The sequence below is a fragment of the Chaetodon trifascialis genome, chromosome 22 (genome assembly GCF_039877785.1).
Source record: "Chaetodon trifascialis isolate fChaTrf1 chromosome 22, fChaTrf1.hap1, whole genome shotgun sequence".
Lineage (NCBI taxonomy): Eukaryota > Metazoa > Chordata > Actinopteri > Chaetodontiformes > Chaetodontidae > Chaetodon > Chaetodon trifascialis.
This window is the reverse complement of record NC_092077.1, coordinates 2,976,263-2,994,217: the sequence shown is the minus strand read 5'-3', so window position 1 is coordinate 2,994,217 and position 17,955 is coordinate 2,976,263. Positions and strand designations below refer to the sequence as shown.

General features: G+C 40.7%; 1 protein-coding gene across 1 annotated transcript in view; it reads left to right on the top strand.

The window, feature by feature from the left end:
• arhgef39 (Rho guanine nucleotide exchange factor (GEF) 39) overlaps positions 1-17,955 on the top strand; it is a 64,409-nt gene that overhangs the window by 24,742 nt on the left and 21,712 nt on the right. Inside the window, exons 5-6 of the mRNA XM_070992344.1 lie at positions 5,968-6,038; positions 13,025-13,153. Coding sequence (XP_070848445.1) covers positions 5,968-6,038; positions 13,025-13,153 — 200 coding nt within the window. The remainder of the gene's footprint in view (positions 1-5,967; positions 6,039-13,024; positions 13,154-17,955) is intronic.

The following is a 17,955-nucleotide window of genomic DNA, read 5'->3' as shown; positions in this document are numbered from 1 at the left end:
TGACAGTGATGGGGTCTCGAGTTTATTGCAGGAGTGAATAGCAGCCCTCTATGCCTCTATTGCCCATGTTTGTGTCGATAATAGAGATGCAGCTCTCATAGAGATGGCAGCAATTGGAGACCTTTAGATATCTGCTCTTAGCTGAGCACCATTTAGTATAACAACAGAATGGCCCAATGGTTGGCTCACTGTAGAGCATGCTTCATGTAAAGGCCGTACAACTCGAGAGGTCTTGAGGTCAGTGTCACACTTGCCAAGCATTGAGAAGTGTGTAGCTGGCCATGCTTGATGTTGTCTCTATTGCCAAATAGATTTCCAATTGACTGCTTTATGTGCTCAGGTAGTTCCATAATCTCCAGCTGTTGAACACAGCAAGGTTCTCCAACACAAGGTCAGAGTTTTGATTAATTTATTTTGAAAGAATTTTGATATATGCAGTCTTTCATAAGTGGCTTCTGTCTGTGGTCTGCAGGTGCTCCGTTGTATTTCCGTTAATCATTGTCAGTTGACCCTGTAGTTCATTGCCAAATTAGAAGTGAGGCTTGAAATAAAACAAAGTGTTTCTGTTATGGTGTTAAACAGTGTTTTGTCATGCATCGTTAGTTGATTCTATTGACCCTGAACATAGAGACCACACTATAACTCTATGAAGAAAAGTTCAAGATTCTGATGATTGAATATGCGCTTTTCATAATCAACTGACCCAGAAAAACTTAAACATTATTATTTCTAGGGCTGTGCCCGAGTCTGTATTGTCCATGTCACCGGTGCAGATTATGTATTACATGGTATTCTGAACTGGTGCAAGTGGTTGATGGTGGCTTGACATGAAATACTTTTTCTTTTCCATAGATAAGGGCTGCAACAATTAATTGATTGCATTGATCATAAAAATAGTTGGCTACAAATTTCATTTTCAATTAGTTGAGCCTGTGTTATGACACAAATCTGCTGGAGATGGCAGATTTTGCTAATGCTAATTAGCTGAAATTAGGTGAGAGAGAGATGCTGAGGTGTAGTGTAATGTTTTGGAATATGGCTTCATGCTATTCGTCTGAGACAGTTCAAAGTGAATCTTTTATTTCTTCACAGCAGAAACTTGAGCTTAATCTGAAATACAGTATATATTAGTTACATTTCTCTTTTGTTGTCAGTACTTTCCTTGCTTCATAGTTTGAAAGAGCATTGCACTGTAAGATGAGGAGTTTTGTGTTTTGAATGAAATGCTGGAAATAATCAAGTTTAGTTTTCATTTTATCTGATTAATAATGGATTCATCAAAGTAACAATCGACATATTACTCAATTATCATAATAGTCGTATAGTCATTGGATGATATATATCAGCTTTAAAAAACACTGATGTTTTTGAATCACTTCACCATGTGTCGACATGTCAAGTCTCACATTTTAGCTGTAAGATGTTTCAGTGTCTTTGATCATCATCTGGGAGGTGAAAGCATCAGATTTGTGCACAAAAAACGTACAGTGTGTATACCATGGATGTATTAGGGAGAACTGAATACCACAGTCGAGGATGGAACCCCTCTCATTGTTTATTTACTGGGACATCAGTCTGTACAGTGGAACTGAACTGAAATAAGCTTCGACTTGCAGGCTGTTGTATCTTATGAGAATATATCTGTGTGGTTTCTGCATCATAGACTGTATCTAAATCTATCAAAATGTCTGAGAGGCAGAGATACTGACCCATACTCTGACTTGAACCCAAGTTCAACCCCTGGCTGTTTCTTCCACATGTCAAAGTGCCCCTGAGCAAGATATCAGTGGGTGTGAATGAGGATGACATCACGCTGATCTGCTACACTTATCCATCATTCTTCCATTTCAGTTACACTTAGCAGTTACCTGATTTTTAGTTAAAACTGAATTTCTAAAAGGTAATAATCTGCCACTCTGTGCACAATGAAGAAAAGAGTCAGATGAATCAGGAGCTCTTCATCTTTGACTCCAGTGTTTAAGGTTCAAGGGCTGCCCTAATTGCTTCTCTGCCATATTTTCACTTAAAACTGTCCAATTTCAAGTCTCATACTGATTGATAAACGTTGACTCATGCAGCAGCACACTGTTAAAGAAAGCTCCAGTCATTCTGGAGTTCTGAGATGGAGAAATGTTTCCTAACATCCACATTTGCACTTTCTTTTTGAGTAAATCCCTGTTAGTCACTGTTTTAGAGAAAGATAAGACTGACTTCACAATCACTTTCAATCACAATCACAAATCACATTACATTTTAATTGCTCAAGTTTGGACAGTGGACTATCTCTAGTCTTCTATATTTACAACGGGTGTGCATTCCTTTCCTTTTAAGCTATTAAATTTGAGTAATTACCCACAAGCCCATGCCATGTTCAGTAACCCATGCAGGAGCCTGCCAGCGCCTCTTGTCTCTTAATTACAATTTTGAATCCTTAATGCATGTATGGGAGGCAAAATAATTAGACAGATATTTCTTCCATCTCTTTTTTCTTTACTGACGTGTGTGCAAATGCCCAAATGACCTGACATGTCTGCTAGGAGAGAGTGAGAAAAAAGCCTGCATATCATCTGCATATTAGAAAGGAATTAGTAGCTCCTGCTGCAGTGGCGGCAGGCACATCCCTTCACCCGTGCATACTTTCTGAAGCTGCATTCTTCATTAGAATATCTGAACTGTTATAAATATGGTTCAGATTACGTTATTGTCTCATTATCTTTTCTTTGCTTTGCTGCTAATGAGCGGGACAGGGCAGCTAAACGAGAGAGTCCCATTTACATTATTTGAAATGTGCCGTAATAATGCTCATTAGAGTGTTCCCTTTTTGTTACACAGTTGCTTTAATTAGATTTTCGTCTCCGCTCCTTAATAAGAACGAGGGCATCCATTGCTAATAATGCCTGTAATGTATTTGTTATTACAAGATGAGACAAGAAGAGAAAGAAGTGAAATTATTTCTCTTTTTAAGTGTCTCTTAATTGAAGGAGGCTTAATTGGAGCTTGTTTGACTTAAGTTTTACTTCCAATGAGTAATCGACTACAAGAACAATGCCCCCCCCCTTCTTCCTTCTCCACCCACAGACCCACCATTGTGCTAACCTACTGTTCTGTAGTTGAGCTCATGTAAATTTGTAATAGTGCAGCACACACACATGCACTTGGCTGGGTTAGTTTCAGGCCAAGCTTTCAACACCTCACAACTGGCCTTCCTCAGCAAATGGAGTTGCTCAGTTGTCCTGGACATAGTTCAGCTGTGCTCACATGAGTCAGTCTCGTGATAACAGGTGGTTGAATATGGGAGAGATGGTAACTGTCTCTGTTCTCTGGTGTCAGATGCAAATATTTTCCTTGATCTTTCTCCAGTCGTCCACTAACTCCTGGTCAGTGACCTTTGAGCCTTTTGTAGCTAATCCTTTTCTTCAGAGTTTCCAGAGATCTGCCACATTACACCTGTTCTTTCCTTCTTTCAAAAAGCGTTGAAGACCACCAGGAGCAAATGTTAGGAGTTGAGTTTTCATTAAAACAAAGTTATGACTGGAGTTGGCCTCTACAGAATGAATGTAGGGGAAACACTGCCTCATGCACAGACCTAGTGCTTTATGCTAGTCTTACACTGTTAAAATAGAACCTGTAGTTAAGCCTGACAGTTCATTCTTGACCTTGGAAACAGCAGTTGGCAAAACAATCTAAAAAAAAAAAAATCAGATTTGCATCATATTGTTGTCTCACTAACAAAATGAGTTTGCTGCGTTGAAATGTAGTTGAAACCCTGATTATAAGCACCTGACTTCTTGTTGTTGTTCCACGTTGACCTTAACAAGAAGACAACATGGCTGCACCAAAACAGCAGAACCTATTGTTTCTTCACAATAAGAGCTCTCACTTCTTCCTAAGACAGGATAACACGCACACTCTCCTCTAGTTCATTGGACAGTTGAATGCAGTGCAAGCTGTGTGAAAACATTGTAATCACACAGAAGTATTAATGCTAGTGCTGTCAATCGATGAAAATATGTAATCGCGATTAATCTCATGAATGTCTTCATACCAGTATAGGCTACTCTTTTACAGCTAGCAAGCAGACAAAACCAAACACGTGCATGGGGCGTGCCTATTGTTTTGTTTCCGGATCACAATCGTATCCTGTAGTTTTTCTTACTTGACTAGCAGTGGCCACAGCTTATAAAAAACTACAAGTTCACTCGGTCACAAAGAACGTTAATCGCGCAATAAAAAAAATGACGCCGTTAAAATTGATTTCCGTTAACGTGTTAATAACGCAATATTTTTGACAGCACTAATTAATGCATATTAATATTTGGAACTTAACAGACTTAACCCTTATTTTTTTTTCTCAAATATTTCAAATACACCACTTCCTCCAAATGCTCAAAATTCAGCTCCCCATTTTGATGTCATTTTACAGGATTCCTGGGTAATGAAGGCTTTACACTTCAGTTAAGTAAGAATATTTCCAAATGCAGCTTGGAGAATCTTCATTGTGTTGTTATGTTCTTTACACACAGTGCATATAAACACTATCACATTACACTGTTGTCACTCACCAACAAGTCTCATCCCACTCATGCCACCACATGGACCAGCAGTGGTGTACAGTCTGCTAGCATCACTAATAACCTCTCTCTGTGGCACCACTGTGTCTCTAAAACAAGCTCAGACTGCACAAAGAGAGGGCTGCAAAGACAGACAGACTCACTGGAAATCAATGTCAATTGTCAATGCATGTCAAGGTCACATCATCCTAGTAAAAAGGATAAAGATTTCTGAGGAAGCTGATGCTCTTCACAGCTGTTATTTAAGATGGAACCTGAAATTGGGATAGCAAGTTAATTTCACAACAAAGGGATTTTAAGTGAGGCTTTGCTTTTTGAGCGTAATTAGTGTCATTTTGAATAGCATTTCAGTGATGTAGGTGTTGTCCTGGAGCTGTATTCATGAGTAGTGCGAGTGACTGGCAGGGTACTGGATAATTCCTGGGTGACTGCAGCTTGTTTATGAGGAGAAGGCACAACAGATGTTATAGATGTTATGGCAGAGTCAAGCCCTGTAATACATGAAAGTGGGTGATGCAGACACAATGTATGCAGCGTCTCCAGAGATGTACTCAGCTGTGGTTGAGCACTGTTTTTCTCAACCACAGTTTCTGTCAGATCCTCCAAGTGTCACTGTAACTTACTGGGAAACATAAACAAGAAAAGATGGCATTGGGGTGAGCTTATTGAGGTCTGTAGTATAGTGTGAGGTCCATGTTAGCCAAGCACTCTACACATATAGCCATGTGTGGCATAAGGTCTTCCCGCAGTAGTATAAATGAAGTGTAGCATCATAATAAAATACAAACTGATTCAAATTCAGTCAGAAGTTTGTGTCTGGTTTCAATAGTTAATTGTTAATTGTTGTAGCATTATAAGAATTAGGGATGCACCGAACCAGTCAGCACCGATTCACTAATCACATCAGTGCTGAGACAGACTTCATTAAGTAGGTTTGGTAGTTCATTTGAATGAGCTTGTAATGTGACGGATGCACATTTCTTGAAATGAAAATGAAAAAATAAAAACACTTTTTTCATACATTCAGTCTTTCATTTGTTTGTTCATGTGACTGAGGAGAGCTCAATTAAAACCAGTGCACATCTTCATCTCACTGCTCACAGGTCTGGAGGTTGTCACCATCAACATTACTTCAAAGCAAAACCTGCTCTCCGTCTGCATCAGTCAGTAGCTTCAGTCACACTGTGTGTGCATTTTCTGGCCTGTTCGATTCCTCCGAGGTGCAGTTTCTAAGGCGCTGCCGCTAGTGTTCCGCATTCAATTTGCAGTGACAGGTCAAAGAATGAGTGACTGTGGCACTGCTAGTGATTGGGCGACATGAATAATGTCATCAAATGTTTATTGTTCCAGTTTACACTTAGTGAGTGTCACTTTTTTATTTTCTGTTTTGTCACAGGTATAAACATTTCCTACAGGACCTGGCTGCCAACACAAGTCCAGACAACCCAGAGTTTCAGCAGGTATCAAGTAAGTGTCTTTTCTGATTGTGCTGCTGCCTCGAGTAATCGTGTTGTTGCATTTCAAGGAAAACATCTGCAGATTAACCCCAAGTCCTTTTATTATGGAGCAGTGTGTCTGGAGCTGCACACGCAAATTTGCACACTTGTGAAGCTGAGGTTGATGTTGTCACCTCTGCCAATCTGTCAGGATTGTTGGGGATTGTCAGCGACAGCAACCTAACAAGTGATGAGTGTGTGATGATGTGCTTGGCGTCACTAGTCACAGAGATTTTTGGCTCACTTACAGTGCAACTCTTCCTACATGTGACAAGCAGTTTGGGGCACATGAGTTAAGCAAAGCTGCACAATTATAGAATGTAAGAGCAGTCTTCCAACAGCAGAAAAATAAACAAAAAAAACAACAGCGTGTGAAGACTTTGATTGCACCCGTCAGCCTCTGTCATAGTGAAAGACAGCCCTCATTATCTTCATTTGAGGAACAAAGAAAAGTGCTCTCTATCCCTTTCATTCCTCATTTGTTATTATTGTCACAGAGGCGCTTGGCTAGCAGAGAAATGAAAGCGAGGCAAAGCTCAATATGCGTGTAAGTTCGAGTTTGATGTGGATTTTGACATAATTAATTGGGAGCGGATCAGAGGATATTAAGCGGGAGCTATATTAATAAATAAAATCTTCAACATCAACACGAATCCCGATAATGACTAATTTCAATCGTCACATAAACAGCAAATCTGACTCAAGTGCGAATGTACACAAGGAATTATTTATGTGTATCAATTAAAATCTCATTGCTGGTGTGCTGCCTTTGCTTACAAATTAAAACAGCCCCTTACTCTAAGATGAAGGTACATATCTAAATGTGCTTCACCATCTCCTCTTCCTCTTCTCATTAGAGATCCTTTTTTAAAACTCTGCTGCTTTTTATTGGGGTGTGTGTGTGCGTGTGTGTGCGTGTGTGTGCATGTGCGTGCGTGTGTGTGTGTGTGCGTGTGCGTGCGTGTGTGTGCGTGTGTGTGTGTGTGTGTGTGTGTGTGTGTGTGTGTGTGTGTGTGTGTGTGTGTGTGTTTATGTGGAAATACTTCCTATAGTCAGCCTGGTTGTATTGTAAAGGGAATTATTTAAAAAAAGAAATTCCAGACAAATCACATTGTATCTGATTAAGCAAAGTAGCAGATAGAATCACAAGAGGCTTTGTTGTTGTTGTTTTCTCTTGTTGTGCTGCTTTTCTCCTTCTTTGTCCCCCCTCCCTTTTCCCTCACAGTGCATTCAGGCTGGATTTAATTGTTGTAATTGCAGTGCTTCAGGAGTTTTCATCAGCCTGCTTTAATATGACACTCTAACGCCTAACTCCACTGTAGTAACCATAACCAAGTCTGACCTGACTTGAAGCAATTCTCCAACTCTGTCAGAGATTTAATAGTAAGAGTTAACAGTTGTGTTCCCGTGGTCAAACACAGTCTAAATAGTGAATAAATGGAATAAAGAGCAGTAAGAAATGGAAGATGTCTTCAGAATGTGTAATGGGCTGGATGTATTATTAATGCCTCGGCCAGAACTCAGCCCAAGAATACTGTAATTAGAAGCTGTTGTTTTTCTAAAGCAGGCAATAGAAAATATTCCAAACATGTGCAACAAAGGGAAAAAGTCTACATGGATGCCTTGTTTGGTTTACATTGTAATTGTTGTGAAGTTAAGCGAGCCAATTAGACTGTGATTATTTTAGTGTAGTCAAGTTGCCCTGAGGATCAAGTTCATCCGCCAAGTTTCAGTGCTCAGAACAAAAGCAGGAAAGTTGCGCTTGAAATTAGAATCCATCTCTTTGTTGTTATTTTGGACGCGTTAATGATGTAGTTCTAAATGTTTACAGCAATTATTATGGCTGGCACACAGTAATTGGATGCTTGTGTCTATTTTGATGATTTGCCTATTTGTTCTGGGGCAAAGATTTTAAAGCTTTGTACAAAAAAAGTAAGGAAGGTAGTTTGTGAGGAGGTTCTTTACATGCAGATAGATGTGGAATATTACAGTTAATCCACTGACATAAAATTCACTGAACTGAAAATTCAAAATCACATTTGGTATTCTGTCGATCGATTGAGTAGGGCTGGATTTTGTTCCTCTTGTTCAAGCACTGGCTTGACTATTAATAGTACTATTAATAAAACCACCTCCTCACAAGATTTTGAGGCGATATAACAATTAGAGATGTCCCGAGCCAATCCTAAAGATCAGTAACAGGGCTGATCTGGACGTATTTTGATGATTCAGTTTTAGCTAAAATAAAGGCGACCATTTCCAATCCGTTGTTTGCTGTACCTCCTGTGTTTTGTCCACCTCAGCCTGCTATTTTTGCAGCACTCCTCTCCTTTACCACAACCAGACCTTGCAATATGAGAATTTCTCACTGCATGCTCACGTGGAAATCTGATCATGTGGGCACAGACATGAAGGTTAGCACGGATTTGCTAAGCTACGATGCTAATTATTGTTCAGTTTGCATAACATTCAGGTGCCTGACAAATCATTTCAGCCCACAGCTCGGCTGGTAAGCTATTTATTACATCAGTTGTGCTTCCACTTTGACGGAGTAGCAAACAGAAATCTGGGACCTGCTTTTACCATCATTTACGACCCGTGTCACCACATGAACTAGAGCTAAAATTTATAGGATTACATTTTGGTATTTTATGCACAAAAATACGAAGCATTAGCTTGTATCAGTTTTACATTATCAATCCACAGTCCCTAAACCAGCAGGGCATTGTACAGGAGGTGAGGTGGGAATGGTCTGGTGTTGTGGTAAACACTTCGGAGCAAATTATTCAACCAAATTAGTTAGTGCTTATTGGGGGCTGTATAAAATTACAGTCTGACAGCTCAGCTGATTTGCAGGAGGTCAATGCAATATGGGCTACAATGGCCGCCATGGTGGAGACCAGCATCCCTCTAATTAATATGACCTGTTTAGGCGTCCCTACACACACATTCAGACACAACATACAGGTCAGTCTGACCTACTCAGCAGGCCATCAGGCCCGATCAGGACTGCTGGGAGAATTTAATTTGCACAGCTCAGTTAAGTTCTCTGCAAAAGCTCGCTGGTGAAATTAAGCAAAATCAGAACACAATGCTGAGTGAGCCCCCAAAACAAAGAGTCCAGCTGCTTCACATGTCTGTGTGTGCACTTGTGTAGTATTGGGTTGCATGCAATAAGCCTTACTGTGTTTCCACAAAAGGAACACAGCAGTTTTGGATATATATTTGTTCTGATATTCAAATCTTATATTTTCTATTAGGACAGTTAACAACCGAGGGAAATCCAGCAGTAGAGATGTAGAGAAGAGGCAGATCGGGAATGACATGAAACAAATGTCTGTGGCTGTATCTGACAGGGAGTGTAGCAGTTAATGTGTCTTAACCCCTAAACCACTAAGGTGCCCGAGGGTGACCTGATTATTTCTTTCGCCTGTATAATATCATCAGTCTTTCCATTCCAGAGGCAGACCAATAAACCGGACTGAAATCAGTATTTCAATTACATAGTTACATAACACATAGAGCATTGACAAGTTTAGTTTTCATCTGCAAACTGTCCTGCTCACTGCGTATCTTGGTCACATTTTGTAACTTTTCGCACAAAAGCTGAATATTTATATTTATTTAGGGAGTTGTATTGCAGTGTTTAGGACAGGAAAACACATTTAACATATATTCTAATTTCACAATAAAAAAAATCCTGAACAAAACCGAGTCTGATAAAAATTTCAAACATGGATTTTTTATTTTAACCACCTTCAAAAGCCTGTGAAATAGTAACCTGCCAGATGTTAGAGGATAGTTCCACTTCTTGAAGTAGGGCTGTATGAGGTCCATCATCAGTGTATCACCTGCAGTAGATGGCATCAGAACGCTCTGGAGAAGCAAGAATTCCAGCACAGAGGCAAAGCTGCTGGCGACGGGGTCAGCAGCAATACATAACGAGCTTTAGCTCTACCTTTACCTTGGCCACTACATTTTCTCAACAACATAAGCACTAAGACTGAAATCAGGCTTCACTTTTCTGAAGATTCCAAAGATGGTGTGTGTGTTTGTGTTCAAACAAAAGAGGTTTCCTGATCACAATCTAGAGATATCAGTGTGTTCTGTTGACTGATATTGCCCTCAGACCGCTGTAGGGCTGCAACTTACAACTATTTTGATGGTTGAATAATCGGTCAACGCCAATGTGCCTCCGATGCTCCAGCATAACTGATGAAAGTCAGTTTTGCACATGTTGCAATTCACAATATTTTTGGCCAACTTGGAAGTGAAATGCTCCCAGACTTTGGAGATTTTTGGTCGTGATGGTGTTGCTATCACACTACTGTCATAGACTTTTAAAACATGGATGTAGTCTTTGTGGCGTCACTTGTAGGTTTGTGGAGAATGATTGTGTAGCTCAGTGACCGTGTTTTCCCTCTCTCTCTTTCAGGTTAGTTCAGTCTCCATCTGCTAAAGTTCTTCTCTATAATCTAGGTCATTAATGCCGACATCAGACTTACACGTTTTTTTTACCAAATCCATCTTTGACGATGGTCACCATGTCAGATCGAACTATCATAGTGCCATAAGCTCTTGCTGTGTATTGGTCGGGTTATTTTCTGACCACATAGGAAGCTACTCGCCTGGCTGATGAAGTGCTTCCACTATTTCTTACCAACATTTGTGTTTTTGGACTCGGTCATGGTTCTCCCTCAAGGATACGTCAAATAGGCAGGGGTGCTGTTGCTGCAGCTAATGAACTTTTCCCTTACTTTCATTGTCCCACCTGACAGCAGCAACCTCAGCATCTCTCCTCCTCCTCCTCCTCTTCGCCATGGTTATTTGACTTCGCTCTGGAGAGAGCATGTGATTGGCAAATGCTCAGGAATATTTCATGGGAGATGTCACACTAGGTGTGTCAAGACAAAAAAAATCTGACATGCAAGACATTTCGTCAGGGTGTTGTTGGGCGTCCTAGATGCTGCACAACAGGTCGTTTAGCATGTCACACTACACGGGTACAGACGCCTGATTGTCTTTCACAATCGGCCATGACACTGTTGTCTCAAAATCAGGCTTGATTCATGTAGTCTGATTCCAACCTAAGGTATCATGTTGTCTCCACAGTGAATGACATTTTGTCGTTGCTGTCATACCACTCAGTGTCACTCTTTCATATTTCTCATGTTTGTTGTCCCCTCCACAAACTGCTGAAAATCTGACCCAAACAGCTGAGATACGGCGTAAAACATTCTACATTTGAGAAAATGTAGTGCCCGAGGAAAAGACAGGCTGTCAGCAGCATTACACTGCTGAGCTTCTGTGCCAGAACTCCTGCTGCTTCTTTAAACTGGGGGTGTGCTGACACCATCTACTGTTGATGATACACGAGTTATGGTTATGTACCTCATAGAACCCCCTCCAAATAACCCTAACTATCCCTTTAAGGTCCCTTTAGATTTCACTCTCAGTATAATGCTGAGGCGGTGTATTTCGAGGCCCGTGTGTTGTCGGTAACTTTCAGAGGCACCCCACTGAGCAGAATTGGTGCAGGCTAAGCTAGAAAACTGATTCTGATCCTGAAATCTGATGTAGAACATTCAGAACACACTGATTTTAATGTCTTCCCACAGACATTTATTCTATTTCTTGTTCAGCTACAATGAATATAGTTGATACAGTATGTAATCAGCCAAACTGCAAACGATCAGGGCTGGACAGTAATGGTGCCAAATCGTGTTTCTGATTAAAGATTACAACATAAACCGATATTAAACCTAGATATCCTCGGATTGATGTTTTCTCCAACCTAAAACCATATACCATGCTGTATTTGTGAGTGTGTCTGCATCTCAGTGGAGTGATGGGTGAATGACAAACATGCACAGAGCCACAGACTGAGGCTGCGGCCACAGGTGGAGGGGGAATAGAGGCAATGAATTCCCTGGTGATCCCTGTTCATTTCCCCTCTGCGCTACACTTCAAATAACATGATGCCACACAGCAACTCTGCCTTGACTAATGCATTCAGGCTGCACTGAGCCTCATGATATGTGTCTATATACACATGTATATTTGTGTGCATGCATGTTTGTTGTTCAGTTATTATGAAGCACAGAAACATGGACAAAATTCTCACCATTTTCTCTATTTGCCTGTCCTCTCATAAATAAAACAACTTTCCTATTTTTCCAGTTGTGTGTGTGTGTGTGTGTGTGTGTGCGTGTGCGTGTGCGTGTGTGTGCGCACACACACACACGTACATATATATATATATATAGATTATATATATCGAATATAAAATCGATTAAATTAAAATGAGTGTACCCATTAATTTAATAATTAATTTTAATGAATTAACAACAGGCATACCAGTTAGGGTTGAATAGATAAGAAAATGAACAATTGGTCACTTAAAAGATGATGCTGCTATCCTAGTTTAAAGACCTTGATGACTGGAGCCCAACACTATGCAGTCTTTAACCTGAACACAAAGACGCAAAAGAGCTGTGCCTGAGGACCTTCAGCAGCTCAGAGGCTCACAGGGGATCAAAAGCTCAAAAAGATAACTACGTCCTGTGAGACCTACCTATGAAAAAGGCCTGCATACTGTTAACAAATGGACCTCAACTTCAGGGCTCAGGCATCTTGGACCAAAATCAAAGAAAATTGTCTTTGCGTAGCTCCAACCATCCTCTCTTCTATATTTACATCCTGTGTGTTTTGGACCTTCTATCCCACTCATGGTAAATGAAAACATGTTGTTTTGTCATTTATGAGAAATTGTCGCCAAAGAGCATCAGGTGTGGTGCATATAGAAGGAGTTATGTTCATTCATCGTTGCGATCCCTGGTGGCTGCAACTTTTTCCACAATGGTCTAATGTCGTACCCAGATATATCATTACACAGAAAGGATTTCATCATTGAGTGTCCTCACATGTATGCTAATACAATGTTTGTGTTTCCTGTAGGAGCGGTGACTGCAGTGTGTGTGGTGTCCCAGCGCATCCAAAAGAATGTCCAGTGCCATGAGAATCACCTGCAGCTCTGCCGGGTGCAGAAACTGCTGAAAGGGCGAAAGACGAAGGTGTTGGCTGCAGGTGAGAACCTCTGATCACATATTCCTTTCATCTCCCCCAAGAACCACCTCCATCTCCTCTCTACCTCTTTCTGCATCTGTGTCCTTTGGGACACATTGGGGTGGAGGGGGAAGCAAGACAAGTATAGATAAACTGAAGGGAAATTAGTTTAGTTTGGAGACATTCTGAAAGCACTCGCCTGGAGTGCTTTTAATCAATGGAATTCATTGGACTTTCTGCAGGAAACTGAAGTACTTTGCACATCACACTGAACCCACTGTATTAATAGAGCATTACTGCTAACTGTTAGCAAGTGAGTGTGTTTTTCCCCTTCATCCTGCTTTCCCTCTCCCTCAATTATTTCCCCTCTTCTATTGTGGCTCCCTCTCTACTTGTGGAGCAGTGGCCCTTTTCTTGCTGCCACTCCCCCTCCTGTTGTTTGTCTGGCCTCCTCGTTGCTCCGCTCACCCTGCCAATCTCCCCCAGGACCAATTAGAGCCCAGCCTCATCTCGCCAACCAGCAGATAAAAAGGAAGCCAAAGTGTGTTTTTGTGTGTGTGTTTATATGTGCGTGGATATGAGTGAATGCATGTGTGTACGAAGCCACGAGTGCGTGTTCGTTTGCTTGGATATGCAGGCTTGTTTTATGTGTGTATTTGCGGATGTGGTGTTGTAGACTGGGAGTGAGCGCTGAATAGCAGCTCATCTCTCTAATGCCAATGTGGGAAGTTTCAAAAGCTTCCTCTCATCCAAGTTCTCAGACCCTTGCAACTCCGCCGGCTTCCTTTCCAGCCAATAAAGCTCCGGTCCCACCAGGCAGACTTCAGAGCAGCAGCAGCACCACCCCACCCCGCAACCCCACGCCGACCCATTCTCCTTCTCCCCACCAACACCACCTCTAATGTGGGTAAAAGAAAAGCTCTGCCTTTTACAGATGAGAAGCGTCGGAGCCCCTCAAACATATTAAGTAGCTCTGTAGGAGATGAGGGGGGCGATTGTGAGACACAAAGCCTGAATCAATAGGACATCGATACAGCAGACAGTCAGCCTGTTTCCCTTGGAGGCCGCAGATTTGTGTCTGCCTGCCTGTTCCTTCAATTTAAAACAAAGATGTCTCACATTTTCTATCTTGTTTCACATTGACTTTTTCCTAATTTATGTCTCTTTGTGTTCCTGACTGTTGCACATAATTGTGTTTTGTATTTTCTATCATTTTTCTGTTATTGCATTTTTTTTGTCATGTGGTCAATCAAACTACCTCATTCAATTAAACATTATTGTGCATTTAAGAAAAGTTTAGAGAGAAACAGATGATGAAATGTTTCCTGCTTCCTTTGAAAATGCTCATCCTACGCCAGGGCTGTCAAAGGACATTCTGAATTTGAATTTATATTTACAGTTAAAAAAAAAAAAAGAAAAAGAAATCCATGCATTCGATTGTGAAAATTAATATTCCACTGAGGGAAAAAAAAGCAGCACTGTTGCCGTGGCCGCTGGAATGCACTGCAAAGCCAGAGCTTAGTTATTCAGTTATTACTGTGTTGTGTTTCTTAACTGTGTTGAAGTCGGACATATATAAATCCTGAGTCGGATGTAAACATATTTTGGGTCTACATACCATTTTCACGGCTTCCCTGATGTCTGTCCTCTCTCTCTCCGTCTCCTGATTTGGTGAATTAAGACTTTATTTCATCCAATCCAAAGTTAATGGTGACTGTTGGAACGGTGAAAAAATGAATCAAAAAAGTTTAGGTGACTTCTTGTTTTGCGTTTGAATGAATGAAGTGTGCTTTACAATGATAAAAATGACTGTTTCTGTGAATGGAGTCTGGTGGCTTTGGGGAGAGTGATGTTACAGCTGTTTGTGGTTCAACAAAAAGGATCTTACTGAACAAAAAAGTCTATCTCTGCAGGGACCCTTTCCATAATGTTTTCAGACACTTACTATAACAATCTGAGCTGGTCAGTGGCACAAATAAACACTTTAAGTGGACGTGCATTGAAGGAGGGATTACATTGCAGTGCATTTGGTGGCTGTTGGCTGCAGCGCTCTCAGTAAGAAGTTTTCCACGACACGTGGACCAACACCAACTGGAAATTCTGCACACATTGATTGGAAATGAAATGTAGGTCAAGCTGATACAAGCAAATTTTCTTTATTTTGTAATGTGTAGTTATGCAAATCTTTTAAGACGTTTTTGTGGAAATAATGTTCAGTACAGTGTGTCTCTCATATTGTATTGATTTGCCCTCCTATGGGCGGAAATGCACAAAAATAGATATTTAAATATTTGGGGGGGGGGGGGGGGGGGCAATTTTTTTTTTCAGCCAATTTTGACCATCCTGACCTACACTGATCTATCACATATTTTTTTCTTTTTTTTAATGTTCAAAATTAACTGATAGCAGTTTTTCCCAGTGAATAATCATTCAAGTCATTCATCAAGCAAAAATGATGACAAGTCTTCTCCTTCTGTTTTGATGTTGTAAACTGGATATCTTTGGATTTTTGACGGTTGATCTGACTCTGAGAAATTGTAACAGATATTTTTTGCAATGTTCTGACAGGCTATTTGTTACATATCTGAATACAGAGTCCACAATCCAATAGAAAAACCACTTTGTAACAATACAATATGCTGGGATTGGATTCAGATGTGATTTGATATGGTTTCAACTCAGATTTTATGTTATTACTTCAGAGTGATTTCTGTATTAGCTTTTCAGGACTAAATTCAAAAGGAAACATCAGTGTTTCTGGATTTTTGTCAGTTTACATACTGAATCAGAAATACACTGATTCAATAGCTCTACTGCCACATAAACACACAAACCGTAGTAAGCATGAGCAGTGATACAGTAGATAACATTTTGGCCAATCATATAGGAGGATGATTTTTCACTAAAATGTTGCTGACTAAGGTTTGTTCACCTTAGATCCTAGGTGAGTGCCACCCATCTAAACTTGGTATTTTCAAGACTGTATGGGTACATGTTCTTGTAAATAAAACGGCTTATTTTATTTTCCTTCACCAGTTCTTGGAAGTGGTTTTAGCTGGCGTTACATTCTTCAGGTAGACTGTTCTTTGGTATGAAGTGAGCATGTGGCTTTCTTGAATGATATTAACATAGGTACCATTAGAACTACACGTTTTTCATTGTGTGACTTAAATTGAACTTTTACTATGAAATGCAAGTCATTACATAAACAGTCGGCGCTCTCCTCCATTAACTTCCTGTAACTGTAACCTGATAGCCCCAGGAGGAACAAGATTTCTGTCAGCTGTGTACTATGTATATCGATGAATGACAATAAACCAACTTTGAGGACAGTCAGGTGGGTCCAGGAACACCACAAGCCTCATCAGGCTACTCGGATAATCTGTACAGCATGTCAGATTCAGAGTTACTTGCATTATACTGTCATATTTTATCAGGACCAACCATTTGTAGATGTGTTGTAGGCCTACAGCGAATGAAGGATAAGCATGTAGGACACCCACCCATTGTGATTGTGTCATTCTTGAATCTAACTAGGTAAACCGTACTATGTATTTCATTGCTCGAATGTAGTTACTGATGTTTAAGAATTATTCTTCTTTGATTGGCTTTCTATAAGAATCACTTTCAGGGTTGTTGTAGTATGATATGTTTTTGGAAAGGTTTTTTTAAAATCATTTTTATATTGGTATTTAGAGTAACTCCTGCAATGCATGATCTAATTTCATGTGAATTATTTTTAGCACTGAAAATACGTTTCCTTCTACTTACATTTTACACCTACTGTGATCTTTATTTGGAACCATAGGATTACACTTTGGGAGGCCTCAGTGGTGATGGCTCAGCTTCTCCACATCACTGGACTATCCAACAGACAAGGACTGCCACTGAGCCTGGAATAACATCACAGAAAATGTTCAAACTCTGAATTTGACTGCATTAGTTTTGACAACTGACATATACTTATGCACAGGGGTGTTTGAATAACTCATGTCTGTCATCTCTGTCAAAGCTGTGGCAGAGTCTGCAGGGTCAAAGGTAACATCCAGATGAGGAGTCTTTGTTGGTATGGATGTTGGAAAGGCCTGAGGCACTGCCAGCGCCAGTCTTTGCAGGACACAGTAGCTTTGACAACTGTAGCAGAATTGTATTTCCTTATGAGCACCAAGCAATATAGCCTAACACAAATACATAGCAATTTTACATTATTAAATTCCTCAATATTAAATACTCCAACATTGCTCCAGCATGTAGGCCTACAATTCAATTCAATTCAATTTTATTTATTTGTATAGCGCCAAATCACAACAGAAGTTGTCCCAGGACACTTTCCATATAGAGCTGGTACAGACCAAGCTCTTTTATCTACAGAGAACCAACAATTCCCCCATGAGCAAGCACTTGGCGACAGTGGCGAGGAAAAACTTCCTTTTAACAGGCAGAAACCTCGAGCAGAACCAAACTCTGGGTGGGCGGCCATCTGCCTCGACCGGTTGGGTGAGAGAGGAAGAGCAAGAGAGGGAGAGGGAGAGTCAGACAGACAGACAGACAGACAGACAGACAGACAGACAGACAGACAGACAGACAGACAGACAGACAGACAGACAGACAGACATGCATGCAATCACAGTAACAGTGACAGTGGATGTAATAACAGTAGTAGCAGTTGCAGTGGATTTCAGGCAGGGCCAAGGCAGGAGACGCAGCTGAAATCCACAATCCAGATTCAGCCACTGTCCATGAGAACCTGTGAGACGTGGTAGGACATGAGAGCGTGCGGATGGAGAGGGACAGAAGGACAGAGGAGCTTGGTGTATCTTTGG